A 16,439-nucleotide genomic window follows, 5' to 3' on the forward strand; every position below is an offset into this window, starting at 1 on the left:
CTGCCTGTTGCAGGCTGCAGTGGTGGCGGTGGGTGGCACTGCAGGCTGAGGCAGGAAGAAAAGGGCTTCACTTGGGGTGTCAGGAAGCCTGGGAGGTTTGGTGGCTTGCAACTAGACGAAAAAACTCACCTCTGCAAAAGCCTATGAATTATTTATAATTTTCTTACAGAGAAAACCAAACAGAAGTTTGTTGTAGCCTTAAGGGCTTTGACAGCACTAAAATTAAGTGCAAACACACACAGTAAGTGCAGGTTTCAGAGAATATCCATGCTACAGGCTCCACTGAGACTTGGCTACATTAGTCACCAGAACAGCTCCCTCCCTTCTAATACCTGGAATTATTGCTGATGAGAGCAGTGCCATGAGGAAATAATCTATAGCATTTCACAGCAAGGTCAGCATTGGAGCAGCAAGCCTTCACTTCTTTGTAACCTAACGATAAGACTGTGATTCCCCAAGTACCACGCAAAAAAAAAAAACAGCATGAATATCAGGGAAAAGGCAGAAAAGGTGGCCTGTCTCTGGCTTAGCAATACATATGTTTTCTAAGCTTCCTTGAAACAGCTTTAGGCTTCACTTTTGGTATCTAACTCATCATGTTTCTTAAAAGGCCCTTGCTTACTATCCAGACATGTTCGGAAACACAAGCGCCACTCAAAGTGACATTTCCTCCCTGCAGCCATCCCTGCTGGCACCTGGCAGGACTCTGCTGCTTTGCTGTCCAGGTGAGTGCTGCTGAAGTTTGCAAACACCAGGCTAACAGGTTTGATCAGTTGAGGTGAGAAGTGCTGCTGGCCAGGCCGGGGCTCCTGCAGAATCCCTGGAGGTAGGGTGGTGGGTAGGCAGTTCTTCACTCGAGGCGGCACGGTTCCAAATGGGAACACCCACACACTGGGCAGTTTAATTCACTCTCAGCACTCATCTCAGTAAGTGCTGCTGTCACACGAGATCTCACCCGTCCTCATGTGCACACAAGTGCTAATTAATGGCTTCATGGACAGGCAAGTATGTTCTCCAATCTAATTAAAAGAAAGCATTTTCTGCCAACTGTTTAGACCTTGTAATTCCAGCGCATATAATCAGATTTCAAGACCCTCTATAGATTAAGCCGTCTGGAGACTGAATCAGGGCAGCCTAAATTTATAGCTGAAAATTAGTCTTACTCACTCCCATCTGCCGCAGCAGAAAACAAACTATTTTGTGAGGTAAAGTTCTTCCACCTCACCAGAGCAGGTGCTGGGGGAGCAGCACCATGTTACTTTAACATTCAGATTTTTCACACAGAGAGAGGACTACTTGCAATTTAGGAGAGCAGTAGCAAGTATGCTTTTCAACAGATGACATACCTGTCTATACTCAAGATGGCACGTTAAAAAACAAAGATCATTATTATTATTATTCAAAAATATTTATTTCTAGGAAGACAAATAAAAGGAACTATCAGTACTGTAAGCCGTGCCCAAGTCATGCTCTAATGGAAGATGTTCACCATCTTCTGTAAACTCCAGCCACTGAGCAATTTTATCCAACTTTCTTCTGCTGAAGTCTAAATATGTTTTAAGTCTTAAAGCTAGGATCAATGATTGTTTGTTATCTAAGTACTTAATCTCAGGAGGAAGCTGAGTGCTTACACCAAGGAAGCAGGAATATCCTCATTCCTCAGGGCTACCCCATGAAATCCAAATAGAGATCAGGGTCATCAGAAGTCATCTGCAGATAGATTCGTCGGGAGAGCTCTGGTCCAATCCGCCGGGAGGTGGCTGTCACACCCTCTCCACGATGTACGGGGATATTAGCCAGCATGTTTTCTCGCTCGTGCTCTGAGGAGCATCTGCTATAGGCCTAAGAACAGCACAAAGGAACAACGGTATCAGCCATTTGTATCCAATGCTCAGAAAACCCAAAATAATCAAAGCTATGCATCTGTGACTGCTCTACCCTCACACAATACGTGCTAATTTTTTACTGGGTCTCTCCCCAGACCTCATCTGTGAGCTCAGAGGCTGATGCACAACCAGTGCTGCTTCCTCAGCAGTCTGCTCTGCAAAGCCAAAGGAATGGGTGCTAAGGAATCGGTTCCTTCACCACTTTACTGAATAGCTCATACAGAATCATTGTGTCAAATTAACTACCAATTAAATGCTTTCTGTCGCTCCTTATACCAGTTGCCTGTCCACACACAGTGCTCAGTATTCCTGAGGTGTCCTCACCTGGACCAGTAGCTGAGGAGAAGGGTAGGCAGACACAACAGCATCAGCCATCTCAAGGCTGACACGATTAAACTGCTGTATCTGCCTCTTCCAAACTTCGAAGAGACCCTTTCCGGAACAATCCACTCTCACCCCTCCGCACCACCGCTTATCCAAGTAGAAAGAGAAGTCTGTCTTCTCCCGCTCTCGCCTAGGGAAAAGAAAGAATGGGAAAGCAAATGAGACAACAAGGCTATGACAAAAACCCTATTCCTGACTCTGGCTATGTGCCAACAGATGCATTTCTCACTCCATGCTCTTAGAGACACCACTGGCATCAAAGTAAATGCTAAAAATTTGACCCTATTTTCTTTACATGTAGTAACAATTTCCTTGTTTAAGACTCATTCCTACTGAAAAAGGAAAATAAACAACCCTGTACTTGGCAGCAATTCTGACACAAGGCAACACACGTACAAAGTGGTAAACAAGAATTCACCTTCCAATTGTCAATCACAATAAACCACTTTTACATGTAATTTTTAACGGCATCTTATTTCTTCTCATGGCTGAGATGTAAAACGCAGCAGCTGCTATGACAGGAACGCTCGGATTGTGTGAGACTGCACAAGATGGCTTTCTCAGCTATCACCGTGCAACACGCTGTGCTCCTTCCTGATCAATGAAGGCAGCTAAATGGCTCATCCTCAATAACGTCTCTCTTGGTTACCTACTGGAGAAGAAAAGCTGCTTCTGTAGGAGCCCAACCCTACTTGTGTTCCCTCTCCACTCCTGAAATCAGACTGAGAACAAGAGCTTTGCCTGACATCAATATTTCAACACAAAATAAGGGCCTGTGCTCACCCCTCCCCTGGCAGGACACCAGTTTCTGAGAACTACCACTGCACTGAAGGAGCTGCATTAGCAGCTGCTCTGTGTTTCCAGTTCCTTTAAAAATCTTCATGCTGGGTCACACCAACGCACAGCTGCGTACCTGCTGTTCCCTCCCAGTAATCATGGAAGTGCAACCTCTCCAAAACAGATGTGACCAAACCTTACTCACCTGAACGGTGCTTCAGCTACAGCTTTTGTCAACATAGTGGCAAATTCTCCAAGCTCTTCACAGCTCTCAAAAATGTTGACTTGGATTTTGGACAGCTGCAGATCCACTAAAGCCTGTAATCATTACAAACAACAAATGGAACAATTGATCTTCTCCCATCAAACCCTACTCTTGTCTGAAACAAAAAAGGGGACCGCAACATCTTGCTATAGGACAAGAATATCCACTCTCTACCCAATTTGGGAACAGTTTAAGGCACTGAAGTACTTAGGGGTAGCCTGGCTCCTGCCAGTTAATACCAGTTTAGCACGATTTCAGCTGCTGCAGCTCCTCAGTGCCAGGTTTTCGTTACACACTGCACGCCCAGGCCAGAGCAGCACTGACATGCTTCACCAGCAGGACTCAAAGGGTGAGAGATGCTGTCAGGGATCAATATTTCACTGTCCAAGATCAGTGAACAAGACATGTTAGTCCGTGGGAGAGCAGGTATGTTCCCAGCAGTGGGGAACTGACCCCACAGAGCTCTGTCCACAGACATATGGGCTGACAAAGCCTCAATTCCCCCATCCAAGTATGTGACAACTTGGTCAAATGTTCAAACAATGGTGGACAAGAGATCATGACTGCAGGCCTGTTCTGAAGGTACTCACTTCTTCCACGTCCAATCTGGTTATCTCCAGGCCAGAATCCTTAACTTGCTTTTTTCTCCGTTTTCCCTGTTCCTCTTGGTTTCCACCTGCTGCTGCTTGTCGCGGCCTCTTTTTTGACTGAACTCTGAGAGACACAAGAAGAGTAAAATAAAAAGAAGTTCATGCCCTTCCATGGGTATTTCCCCTTGGTTACTGTGTGACAGGCTGGGGAACTTTCGCTTCTGTTTCTATGTAACAAATGGTGAAGCAGAACGCCTCTTATGCTCCAGTCTTTCCTAGAAGGAATTAATGTAACCCTCTATGATATTTTGCAAGGCCAGAGACAACACAGAAACATTTGGAGGGAAAAATGTTTAACCTGAAATAATTTTCTACTCCAACTACTTGCAGTGCCAGAATTTTCCCGGGCATTTTCTCCATCACACGAGCTACATAGCTCTGCAGGGTGTCCTTCTGTCCTTCTGTACAGCCCTGGGCACCCTGCAAAGACCAACAGAAACAAGGAGTTAAACCATTCTGAGGTACAAATGCAAGCACACCAACCTATGGCTCTGATTCTGCAGCTGAAAAAGTCTGTTCACCAAGCTCTTCAGGGGCAAGCAGGCAATACTTCATCAGATATAAAGTTATGGCAGGAATAAATAAAAAAAAAATATAAATCCCACTTGATCTGGCAATGTTACCTCCCCAAAAACATGTGAAAAATTATAACCAGGAAGAAAAGCTTGTCAGAACTTCGCATTATACAGCCCTAGTGGTTTTGATCCATTGGTGGCTTCTAAAAACACATTTCTGGTTTACTGGAACCATGGCTCCATCCCACATCAAAACCTTCCTGCCATGAAGAGGAATGACAAACACCACCTGTACAGCAAGGCATGTACAAGAGCACAGAAGTCATAAGCACTCTCACTTGTTTGTAGTTGTGAACCATGGACAAAAACTCCTCCAGGCGAAGCAGAACCAGGACATTTGGCTCTTCTGTCCATTCATCTCTGTCTTCCATCTATCCAGGTATAAAAACAAACAGCCAGACCAGCAGCATGTTTATAATTCATTCAAGCTGGTGCTCCCACTCAGACCTCTGAGGCAGGGAGAAGATTAGAGGGTGTTTACTTAGATTGTTAAGTACAATTACTAGTGAGTGCAAATAACAGAGGAAAGAGAGGACACAAACATGGAGATTTTGCTCGCACACCTGAGATGACAGAGTCTTTCTCCTCCAGGAAACGCTGCAGGGAACAGCCTGACTCTCAACAACACAGGAATAATTCGCAGCCTGCAAAGCACTGAGGATCTGCCCACCACCTTCCACCTGTAAGAGAGCTGAAATCAGCACATGGGTCAGGCCTCCACAGCAAGAGTTGAGAGTCTACATAAAGCAGATGCAGGCTACGAGAACAAGTACCTGGATCTAGCACCACTGTTATGTATTTCTGGCACTCCCCCGGTCGCTGAGCTTTCAGCATCTTGGCAAGGGCCCTCTTCCTCTCTTTTTCCTGCTCCTGCTGCCTCCGCCGTGCTTCTCGCTCCTTCCTCCTCTGCCACGCAGCCTGGCAGATTGCCTCCCTCTCCTTCTGACTATATTTTGGGTTCTTGGGAGAGGGGGATATTTCTGGGCTTGCTTCGCTTACCAGAGGCCTGCTCGGCTGGTCTGCAGCGTCAGGTGGACACAAGGAAAGCCTCTCAGAGCCACACATGCCATTCTGGTCGCCACAAGACACATCTCCAGGCGACATCAGAGCTTGGCTGCCAGGCACTAAGTCACAGTTGGTAGAAAATCCAGCTCTGCCTGCCGCATCCCCTGCGTCCAGCTGGGGGGGATTAAAAGCCGCCTCCCCCCTCCTCTTGATCCTCTCAGACAGAGGGACCTCCACCACCTCATCCTCCTCTTCGCTGCTCTCCACCACAACCACCCCCGGCTCGGGACGGGGAGACGGAGGCCGCTGGCGGCTCAACCCGCCGGATGGCGGCTGCAGAATAGAGGCTAAAGTGGGCAGCTCCTCCTCATCGCTCCCCTCAGACCCCGACTCCCCACCCGCCATTCCCCGAGGGGAAGCCGTGAAATAACTACACGACCGGCGCCCGCCCTGAGGCGAAGCCCGCGCTCGCTGCGGATTGGCCCAAAGGCGCGCACGGGCGAGTGCGCGCGCGTTCGGACCAATCGCCGCCGCCCGTGCTCCGCCCCCCTCCCAACCCCGCGCTCCGCTCCGCCCCCTCCCTCCCGCCGGAAGAGGAAGTGGCGCTGAGGAAAATGGCGGCGCTGCGGCGGTTGTGTGAGTGTCCCCGGGGTCGAGGCCTTCGCCTTTACTTGTGGGTAAATGGGCGGGTTTCAGGTCCTGTCGCGGGAAGGGGTCCTTAGGAGGTTTATAGTGAGGCAGGGTCGGGTCTGAGGAGCTGAGGGTTTTGTCCCTTCTGGCCTCGAAAAACCGCAGGGGTGGGGGGGGTTTCATCGTTGGAAAAAACCGTATCTGTGCGAGACCAAACAGCGAGCTTGTGCAGTGCAATAGTCAGGAGGCTTTAAAAATCCATTAAAAAAAATTACACGTGTTGGCAGAAATATTCTCGTGGTTTCTTTGGCGAGACATCAGAATTGTTTTTCCACTGATATCCAGTGTGACAAGTTACAGACTGTCTCAGTCATCTCTAAAGAACTGCTTTTCCCCACGTCTAATGCTCTGAGGTTCATTTTTTTTTAATTTTTGCTTAGCAAAGCTTCTTTCATGCAACACAAAATGTAACCCTGGAATCAGCCTGTTGGGTTGTGGGGTTTCTTTTTGTTTGGTTTGTTTTTTGTTTTTGGGGGGGTTATTTGGTTGGTTGGTTGAAGGTTTTTTTGTTTGTTGTTTTTTGTTTTGTTTGTTTTTTAAATAAAAGCTACTTGGACTGTAACTTTCTATTATTTGCATATATGAAATTAACTCATGTTCACCTTCGCCTACTTCTCTGTATTTTGTCAAGTCTCAGAACCTTTCCTTTACTCCTCAAATTAATGGTTCTTTGTGGAGCAATTACCCCTTTTTCAACCATATTTCTAGCTCACTGTGTATCTGTGATAATTTAATTAAGATTGAATTAACCCAGTGGTTTTACTCAGGATAAGGAAAGAAGAACGTTATAGTAACCACTCTTATGTGCTAACCTGCTGCTTGAGAGGTTGAACAGAAAGACTCAGAAAAATTGGCTTTGTTGCATGAAATGACACACTGAAGAGATTTTTTTTTAAATAACTAATTATTTCTCTATCATTTTTAACAAGAGAAGCTCGTAAGAGCTTGGCTTTCTTGATAAGAAAACCAGCGTGTTTTCTATCAGTGTCTATTTAAGGGAAAAGGTTTGTGGTATGAATAGTATTTTGTGTTCCAGAGACAATCAGTGTCTTTAACAACTGACTTTGTTTTTTATCTTGACTTGTCCTGGTTGTAATGCCAGGATTTGCACAAAATGCTTCAATTATTATGTTCGGGATAGCAACTCCCTGTATGCTTATACATTGCCTGAATTGGAGTCTTCTCATTTTTAAGAATATTTCAAAATATTACTGTGTAAATAAATGCCGTTGAATCAAAAGGGAAACTGAAACAGAGATCACAACTTGTCTGTTCTCAAAGCAATACCAGGCCCATCCACAGCATCTCTACCTCATTTTCCAAGGCCTTGCAGGAACAGGAATTTGAGCACGTCCTTTAACGTCATTGCCAAGGGTTTTATTCCTCACTGGGCAGCAGCAGCACTTGAGATGTGGCCTCTTTTCAGGGGACAAATTATGATTTATCTTGGAAGCCAGGTTTTATGCCCCAGAACTTTCTTTTGTCGTTAATGTTAAGGCCTGTATTAACAGACAGCCTTCAAATCTGAACAAAAATAAAAGCCTGAGTATTGGGTTTTTTTTCAGCTGACATTTTCTTTGTTGTTTTTGCTCCTACCCCAGTTCTAACCCCTCCTCAGACGAGCCTGGTTGCTGTCAGATGTGCCTCTAAGAAAAGTGGAGGCAGCTCAAAAAATTTAGGTGGCCGCAGCCCTGGGAAGCGATATGGGTACAAAAAAGTTGAAGGTGGGTTTGAGTATCTGCTGAGCCTTGTTGTTGTTTTGTTGGGTTTTCACAGTTTCTCCCCTGGTCTGGGTGTCAGTAGTTGAGTGTTTCAGTAGGACGTGGCCAGAGAAAAGAAAGAAAAAGGGAGATTGAGCAAAATCTCATGATCAAGGGTCACTGGTTGGAGGGGCAGGGTGAGTCAGCCTCCTCCAGATGGGCCTGCAAGCCACCAGCCAAAACTGCCCACAAAACACGTACTTTGGTTCTGCCTCAGCCTCTCTGGAGCGCCGGGGGGGGGGGATACACTGCAGGACACCGCATCACGTCCGTGCACTTTCCCCCACGCTGTGCTGAAAAGCTGCGCATTTTCCATGTTTACAAAGGGGAGAATTATGAGGCTTAGCAGAAGGCAAAGTACAGACTCTTGCAGCTGAGTGCTTCATAATTATTAGCTTTGCCAATGAAAACATATCGACGTGAAAGGTAATAAAACAACCAGAAAATGCGTTGTACGCTAAAAGTAATCTTTTCAAAGACTGGAATTGCTTTTTGCCATTGTATCTCAATTGCCCTTTATTTCCTGCTAACAGCATTTTTGTTGAGATGCTTTTAGCATTTGAAGTAACTTTTCCTTAGAAAATTCCCACAGAAACCTGGGGTTTGTAAGTCCTGGAACCATTTGCATTCTGCCAGGGCTCTGGGGAGCTGTTCTCTGCATTCTGACTCTGTCCCTCTGTTACAGGTGCATTTGTGCACGCTGGCAACATCTTGGCTACGCAGAGGTTGATACGCTGGCATCCAGGGGCTCATGTAAGTTGTTTTTCCATTTCTTCCTTGGTTCTCAAAAAAACAGCAGGCCCCAGCAGAGTCCTGTACTCAGCGCTTTCTGTCTCTCAAGCTAGTTTTTAACATTCTGGAAGTTACAGATGTCCCCAAACACATCTGTGACCTAACTGGGTTCTTGTGCTTCTGGGTAGAACCGGTCTCTCCTCCCTTGTCCTGAGCTCCCTTCTGTACCGATCGCTAAAAACAAACAGTGTGGGTTCCTTTTATTTTAAAATACAAAGCAACAGATGCTGTTGACGCCAGCCTATCAAATGAGGCAGACCAACAATCAGATCTGCTTCAGTGGTGAACTTCCAGCCTTCCCTTTCTAACCCTTCTCATCCTCTTCCAGGTGGGGATGGGCCGTAACAAGACGCTCTACGCCCTGGAAGACGGGATTGTCAGATACACCAAAGAGGTTTATATACCCCCACCCCGCAGCAGTGAGAGCCGGGAGGTGATCTGCCGCCTACCCAAAGGAGCGATTCTTTATAAGACCTTTATCAACGTTATCCCTACCGCAGAAGTAGGAAGTTTTAAACTGGTCACCATGCTCTGAGCCTCCTGCATTGGCACAGGGACAAATGGGATGGAGTGGCTGGGACATACTGCTCCAGCAGGACTGGCAGCGAGGACAGGAACATTCTCGCTCTGAAGATACCAGTTTAGGACTTTGTTTTCTTGCTCCTAAAGCACACTTGGGCAGTGTCCAGGCACTGGGATCACCAGCTGGCACTTGTGTTTAATAAATACTCTTGAAGGTCTTGACTGTTCATAGAACGTGTGACTTCTGTTCATTTAGTATCAAGCTGCCTTCCTCTGGAGAACTTGTCCTTTTGTGCTGCTGGATGATTTCTCCCTACAGTCACTCTTATGTCTGTACTTGTCCCATTAATAATTCCCTCAATTTTCACTAATTTTTAGACATTACTGTTATATTTTTATCTTAATTCAAAATACTGCAGAAGATAACAAATCCTTTTCCACCTGCATTAACTGCATCCTGGGAAGGTAGATTTTTCCATCTATCTAACTCACCTCAATGATTAACTCAGATATCTGAAAGTTTTCCATTTACCCACAAGGTGAGTTCACATTCATAAGTGAACTCATGACCGACTTCAAGGTGCCTGGTAAGATGCATAAGCCTGGTGGTGTTTGAAGCTCGGCAGCTGGAGGTGTATCATAAAGCCATAATCCAGAAGCATTCTCCTTTTCCTGGAGTCATTCTGTGACAATTCTGAGCTTACATTGCTCAAAAGAAAGGAGCCCAAATGCCCTGTGGCCAAACCAATCTCATTTTATCTACAGGTTTGTAAACAATTTGAAACATTGGCTCTGCCTTAGAAAACAGGTTATCAAAATCGGTGGTGTAAGGACACCAGTGTTGACGTTATTAGATAGTCTGCCCTGCAGAAGACGACCGGGTAAACTGGGGCAGCTACGCGTGTCCACCTTTGCTTTCTTTTCTTCACGGAACCCACCAGATACTTTGTCCGCACTTTGGTCCTTTCCTGGCTCACATGGGCAGCCGCACGGTTTGTCTCAGTGGCCAGTACTCACACACCACAGGTGACACAGCCCCTGGAGCCTCTCCAGAGCTTTATCCAAATCCACACAACATCGCTCTGTCGCAGAGAACCGTGTGCAAGAGCCCAGAGTGATGCTCCAGTGCACTGAGCGCATTCTGCCACTCGCAGGTGAGGATTCCCACCTGATATCTGATACACTGACAAAGTAAAACACTTTATAACCCAAGACATAATTGAAGTAGGACAACATAACCGCTGTCTGAGGCCAATCCTTGGCTTGATGGGCCGTGCTCGCCTCACAGAGGTACGATGTACCAGCTGCTGGAGGGCGCTCTGCCTGAGCTGAGCTTCACCTCGGCCTTGCCCACTGCACACAAGCAGCCGGGCCCTTGCTGTTAACAGTACATTTGCCAGAGAAAAGCGAGCAATATCCCTCCAGTATCGCTCAGGATGCAATACCTGGCGATGGCTCCATAGTTGTCCTGGTATGGTAGGAGGGACATGTCCCCTGATCGGGTCTGACTGGCCTGTGTCTCAGTTGATGGTGAATCTGGGTGGAGGTCTGAGGTTCGGCCGCTCCCTGCAGATGAGAACGGTGTCACAGGCACTTCTGTTGCTGCCACCACAGGAAGGAGCAGTAACGCGAGGCTGAGGCCTTACACGTCTGTGTTTCGCTGAGCTGGGTAGCTGAGAGGCGCCTGGAACGGCTCTGGCACGCCACGTCTGTCCAGGGTCCCTGAGCTGATGAGTGTTCCTGAGAGAGCCGGCGGGTGCCGCAGAGCGTGCTCGTAGGGAGGCGGCATCTGTCGAGCAGAGAGGAAGAGCATTACAGCAGATCAGAAATAACCAGATTATCCCACCTCTTCTTACAGAGTGGGTGACAAGGCTCAGAGCCACCACCAGCCTGCCATTAAATTCCTGCCGCACTCAGAGCTGTGACCTGCCAGATGGACACCTGGGAAACGCGCTTAGCACTGGTTTGCTGGGCAGAAACCCGCTGGTGAGGCACATTCTACCCGCTCCCCCCTCATATTCTGCACCAGGTTCCTGCTCTTCCCTGTCTCCCTTCAAGGACTTGTCACTACTGGCTGAAAGGCCAGAAAAGACCAGACATTTATTAAAATTAGACTGTTCCCATTCTTTTGACCAAGGATCAGTTATCAGGTTTTACACAAGCACCTTCAAACCAGGCTTTCTACCCAGGCTTTCTTAGGAAGTGCAGCAGCAGGGAAGAACCTCTGGGCTGTTGTTACATTTATTTTGGCAGAGCTGGGCTAGCCTTGTCCCCATAACCAGTGACAGGAGTGGCACAGGGATGTTGTGGAAGAGCTCCCATTGCAGTTCCTCCCCCACTTATCCTTGGGGGCTTTACCTTCCTGTGCCCTCAGTGCTCTAGTATCATTAGTTACAGCTCCAGACACCAAGTAGCAAGTGTTGATTGTGCCAAACTTAATGGTGCAGCTTTAATAGCCCCGAATCCAGGTAAACTGGTGAACCTTTAGTGCTCTGTTCAAGGTTTCAAATGTTTCTGTTCTGTTTTAGTCAATGAGGTCTCTGTTCAACAGGAGCCTCTCAGGCCACTGCTGCAGGACCTACTTGGCAGATGCACTCGCTTATCTCTATCCTACTGTGGGAGTGCGAATCTTAAATGTTGTAACAGACAAAGCCTCCTGCTCATAAATAAGCCATAAACAGTTTAAGGTAATAGTGAGGGGCCTCCCAGAGGTGTCCTGCAGGAAGAAGGGAGCAAGAAACTGTGGAAGCCTCACAGATCTAAAACCAACATTCCCAGCTCGGTTTTGTACCGAGCGGGTGATCCAAAGGTTCTGCCCTTTCATAGGCAGCTCTGCCCTGCCTCCTGGCACAGGCATTTCTGCAAACGCACCCAGAGAGATCGATCATTAACCAGCACAGATGTACACAAAATGAACCTCCTGGAACACTTTGTGCCCTTCCCAGAGATAAAGGCTATCGGAGAAAGGCAATCGCAGAGAACTAATTGCTGAAGCAAGACCCAGATACAGACCGGGGAGGGGGAACAGAAAAGGGAGAGCTCACCTCCTGGGAGGGCTCTGCCCACAGCCCAAACCTCTCGGCGATCATCTGATGGATTTCCCGCTGGCGATCTTTCTTCCGCACACTCTCGTAGCTCGGCAAGCGGGGTTGCTCCCAGGAAGGGAGCTGGTAGGTGCTGGGGGGTCCGACACAGAACAGCTCGTCTCCCTAGAAATGCCCGGCCCAGAAGAGAACGGTCAGTGTGGTGGTGGCTCTATTCAAGGAAAGTTCACAGCTTGGTGTCATCTCCAGTTACTTCAGGGTTCAAAGTTGTGGGGAAATCTCCTCTCCCAGGAGATCACTACACCTTTGTTTGTAACATCCCAAGCCCCAAGGGATCTGCCTGGCATTTCAGGCCCACACACCTCAGGGCAGCAGGCTGTCCCCTGCAGCATCCCTGATGCTCTCCTGCAGGGTTATAAACACAGACAGCACTTCCCAAAGTTGCTCCTGTGGTCCAGCACCTTCTCCATATGCTCCAAGAGATCCACAGGTTCCCATAACCTGGGTCTCTTCCCAGAATCACCAGGATCTTCACTATGATTTTCCCATCTGGGACGCAGCCCTCACCTGCACGCCCGGGTTCTCGGCAGCGCTCTCCAGCTGTGTCGCTCCACGCTGGGGACCCACCAGTCGCTGGCTGCTGCTGAAGTAGGGTGGGGGACAGTCCTGTAACGAGGGGTCAGGGAGGAGGACATGAGCAGAGCCAAAATCCCTCACACCCCGCCCGGCTGTGAGCAGGGCTCAGCCAGCTCCCACGGGACAGCCTGGGAGCTGGGACTTTGGGCAGTGGGGGAGAGCCGCTACCTCTGCCCGTTTGGCTCGCATGGCTCTCACCGCTGGCAGTGAACCTCTGCCTGCCTGTTTACTGGCACCGCCAGCTCGGGCACATCCTCAGCAGGCAGCACAGAGCCTGCTCCTAGCGCCCGAGCCAGCTGGCACCGCTATGCAGCGCAGCCCGAGGGATGGCAGCCCGTGCCTAGGGCAGGGTTTCATTCAGACTCAGCAGAACTATCTTTGGAGGACAAAATAAAACCAACTCAACTATTCCGCTAGCGTAGATAAGAGCTCTGTCACATGCTCAAGGTCACACAATTTGTAAATGCTTATCTACCAGGAGAGTCATTTCAGGATAACGTAGCAAGCAAATCTGCAGAGCGATAGCTGTTCTGCTCCTGAGCAGTCTTGCTCCAGTTAAACTCAATTCCCTGTCAAGGTGTTGAGCAACAGCAGAGATGCCTCTTGTGCAGAGAAGACCCTTGAGCCAGAGTTCAAGCCATGGACTGTTCCTTGCTCTCAGAAAAGCCTCATCTCTGCCAGCAGAAAACAGTCCAGAGACTCCCAGAACAACAAGAGATCCACAGGGGGAACTACGAATATCAGATTCACTTCTGTTCTTAACAACTGAGGACGCATTTGTCTTGGCACTACAGTGCAATTACAGAAGCTGCAGGGAAACTGGGCTGGCTGGAGCTGCAACTGTTCGTTTTAATAACCAACCAGCAAAACCAGCGCAACTACACCTGCTCAAAAGCTGCCTCACACAACTACTGCTTCACTTTTTCTGATGAAAATACATCCTATATACGTTTGCTTCCCACATGTAGTCCACATCCGCATCCATCTGTCCATACAGCCCTTTGATAAAGGCAAGATGCCTTCTGCATTAACCACCCACCCGAGAGCCAGACCCAGGCACAGCAAAGGCCCTGCAGCTCAGGGCACATCCCGTGCCGCCTTGGGGAGCAGCGTCTGAGCCTTCTCCCCAACATGTGCCAGGGACAGGCAGCAGGGAAGAAGAGGAGGAAAGTAGCAGAGGCAGCAGGGTGGGCAGGGGACTCGAGCAGCGCAGCCCATTCCCACTCTGACGTCTGCTGGGGACTTCCCAGCCTGTGCTGGACTATTGGATTTGCCTTTCATGGTACATGTCTCCCCATCCCCTGCTAGCCAAGGCTGGATGTCCCAACTTCTCTGAGCATTCCCCAGGCAGCCACCACCACAAAGGCAGTGCTGGCTGAACACACTGCTCTTTTTCCATCACCAGCTTCCCCACTTGAAAGCCAGCCCCAGGAAATTACAGATGCAAGCAAAAGGGCTTTGTCTCTCACTGCTCCGCATGCAGGAGCTGAGCACAAGAAAGCCAGTTGTTGCCGGGGATGCGAGCGCTAGTGAGCGGCTTTGTCTGCCTTTGCCCTGAGCTTCCAGCCCTCTTCCCCGCTGGGTGATTTCCCTGTAAAACAGAGCCTGGCCCCCACGCACTGTGCCAGGGGAGGAGAACACCCCTCCTGAGCTGCGTGGGGAGCTGGGGAACCTGCTAGTCCTAGCTTTGGAGATATTATACCAGCAGCACAGCCCTTCAGGGTTGGGTGGATGCATTTCTGGGACAGATTGGCAACAAGGAGGGGGCAGAGCCCAGCTTTGCTCGGAGGTCCCACAGCCATCAGCGAGCCCGGCGATGCAGCCTCACAGACCCCAGTGGAAGGGAACAGGAGCTCGGGGAGCAGGTGGGGGCTCGCGGGCAGGAGGACACTCACATACTGGCTGGGGGTCTGGAAGAAGCGGCAGGAGCAGAGGAACTGGCAGCACATGGGATCCCGATGGTACAGGAGCAGCAGCAGGATGAGGATCGCCACGATGAAGACGGAGGTGGACACCGCTGTCAGGGGAAGGGAAAAGTAGCAAATGAGCAGATAGCCCAGCGGGTCCACAGGCCTCCCTGCTGCCTCCCGCCTGCACCCTCCAGGCGCCTCGGCAAAGAGCAGCTTGGAAAAGCCCCAGAGAAGCCGGTTTCACCTGTCCTGGGAACGCCAAAAGCCTCATTGTACCCAACATCTCTCTGTCCCTATGAGAACAGGAACAAGCTGCAGAGCCAGAGCGGCTCAGCCCCATTCCGGACCGCTGCAGCAGGGACCGGACCCGCGGGAACCGGGCTCCCGGTACCCCGGTGCCCTCCCGCCCGGGGCCGTGGTTCCCCCCTCAGGATCGGTACCCCGGCAGGCTGCCGGTTCGCCAGCGCTCCAGCCTTCGGGAACCCGCGGCTCCCGCCCAGCCTCCGTTCTGCTCCGCGGAGCCCATCCGGTACCGCCAACCCCCCACCGCCACTTCGCTCGGGGCCACAGCCCCGGGAGCCAGCGGAGCCCCGGACAAGGACCGCGATGCTCAAGCAGCCGTGGGTGGGAGAATCGCTTCGCCGGCACAGCACGAGACCGCCCCGGGAGGCAACGGCAGAGGCTGATCCCGCACGGCGGCCGCCCCCGCCCGGCCCCACCGGAGCCCCCGCCCGCCACTCACTCGCGGCGATGACGATGGCCAGCACGTTGCTGTCCATGGCCGCGGCGGCGGCCGCCGAGTGGGCCGAGGCCTCGCTAGGATGCGCCATCCCGCCGGGACCGCGACCGCCACCGCCACCGGCAGCGCTGCCCGCGGCACGCGCCCCGGCGCCGGCGGGGCGGGGCAGGGATGGGCGGGGCCGAGATGGGCGGGGCCGGGCGCACATGCGCGGCCGCAGGGGCACCGGGAGTGGCCCCGCCCCGCCGGTCTCCCATTGGCCGCCGCGCCGTCCGCCGCCGGCCCCCATTGGCTGTAGGCGGGACCGGCTACATTCACCGGTCGGAACGCAGTACCGGCGGTTGCCGTGGAGACGCGGCGGGGCGGGATCCGGGGCGGGAATCGGGGCGGGCGGCCCCGATACAGCCCAGCGCCCTCCCGGGCGGGCTCCCGTCCTCTCCCCTCCGGAGACACGCCGGGGCCAGCCCAGCACATCCGCGGGTGCCCCAGGCGGCCCCGCGCCGGGGTTACCGGAGCAGCGCTGTCCCGGCCGAGCAGCAGCCGGCCAGGCCGGGTGTCGCTCTCAGATCCCACACGGCGCTGCTCGGACTCGGGTCAGTGGGCAGGGAACGACCCCGGCGCTAGGCCGTTCCTGGGGAGGGAAAGCTGGGCTGGGCTACAGCAGGCTCTGCCCGAGCACCGCAGGCACCGCGAGGTGCTAATTGCACTTAACGTTAATTAGTTAACGTAAACGCCGAGTAATCCGAGCAGGCGGTACGTGCAGGGCGGCTGCTGCCGGGGCCAGCCTCTGCACTGAGAGCCAGC

General features: G+C 50.9%; 3 protein-coding genes across 3 annotated transcripts; 1 reads left to right on the forward strand and 2 right to left on the reverse strand.

Moving 5' to 3' along the window:
* Positions 1 to 1,392: 1,392 nt before the first annotated feature.
* EME1 (essential meiotic structure-specific endonuclease 1) lies at positions 1,393 to 5,947 on the reverse strand. The gene is made up of 8 exons (XM_021288491.2): positions 5,311 to 5,947; positions 5,101 to 5,228; positions 4,816 to 4,908; positions 4,261 to 4,382; positions 3,903 to 4,026; positions 3,253 to 3,365; positions 2,211 to 2,400; positions 1,393 to 1,842 (listed from the first exon to the last, which is right to left on the reverse strand). Exons 1-8 carry the CDS (start codon positions 5,945 to 5,947, stop codon positions 1,666 to 1,668), a joined length of 1,584 nt encoding a protein of 527 aa, XP_021144166.2. The 3' UTR covers positions 1,393 to 1,665.
* A 40-nt stretch (positions 5,948 to 5,987) lies between these two features.
* On the forward strand, positions 5,988 to 9,540 carry MRPL27 (mitochondrial ribosomal protein L27). Its single transcript, XM_005503095.3, has 4 exons — positions 5,988 to 6,178; positions 7,834 to 7,956; positions 8,678 to 8,745; positions 9,113 to 9,540. Exons 1-4 carry the CDS (start codon positions 6,157 to 6,159, stop codon positions 9,317 to 9,319), a joined length of 420 nt encoding a protein of 139 aa, XP_005503152.2. The 5' UTR covers positions 5,988 to 6,156; the 3' UTR covers positions 9,320 to 9,540.
* Positions 8,478 to 15,831, reverse strand: LOC135575773 (uncharacterized). Its single transcript, XM_065034871.1, has 5 exons — positions 15,639 to 15,831; positions 14,882 to 15,003; positions 12,918 to 13,016; positions 12,351 to 12,515; positions 8,478 to 11,095 (listed from the first exon to the last, which is right to left on the reverse strand). Exons 1-5 carry the CDS (start codon positions 15,724 to 15,726, stop codon positions 10,949 to 10,951), a joined length of 621 nt encoding a protein of 206 aa, XP_064890943.1. The 5' UTR covers positions 15,727 to 15,831; the 3' UTR covers positions 8,478 to 10,948.
* Between the last annotated feature and the right edge of the window lie 608 nt (positions 15,832 to 16,439).

Source organism: Columba livia, chromosome 18 (assembly GCF_036013475.1).
Source record: "Columba livia isolate bColLiv1 breed racing homer chromosome 18, bColLiv1.pat.W.v2, whole genome shotgun sequence".
NCBI lineage: Eukaryota > Metazoa > Chordata > Aves > Columbiformes > Columbidae > Columba > Columba livia.

Coding starts and splice junctions, on each gene's coding strand:
- MRPL27 (XM_005503095.3), top strand. CDS start 6,157: ATGGCGGCGCTGCGGCGGTTGT. Junction 6,179..7,833: donor GGCGGCGCTGCGGCGGTTGT/GTGAGTGTCCCC, acceptor CTCCTACCCCAG/TTCTAACCCCTCCTCAGACG. Junction 8,746..9,112: donor GCTGGCATCCAGGGGCTCAT/GTAAGTTGTTTT, acceptor ATCCTCTTCCAG/GTGGGGATGGGCCGTAACAA.
- LOC135575773 (XM_065034871.1), bottom strand. CDS start 15,726: ATGGCGCATCCTAGCGAGGCCTCGGCCCACTCGGCGGCCGCCGCCGCG. Junction 15,004..15,638: donor GGCCATCGTCATCGCCGCGA/GTGAGTGGCGGG, acceptor TTCCCCTGACAG/CGGTGTCCACCTCCGTCTTC. Junction 11,096..12,350: donor GGGCAGAGCCCTCCCAGGAG/GTGAGCTCTCCC, acceptor TCTGCTCGACAG/ATGCCGCCTCCCTACGAGCA.
- EME1 (XM_021288491.2), bottom strand. CDS start 5,947: ATGGCGGGTGGGGAGTCGGGGTCTGAGGGGAGCGATGAGGAGGAGCTG. Junction 5,229..5,310: donor AACAGTGGTGCTAGATCCAG/GTACTTGTTCTC, acceptor TGCTGATTTCAG/CTCTCTTACAGGTGGAAGGT. Junction 4,383..4,815: donor TGGTTCACAACTACAAACAA/GTGAGAGTGCTT, acceptor TGGTCTTTGCAG/GGTGCCCAGGGCTGTACAGA.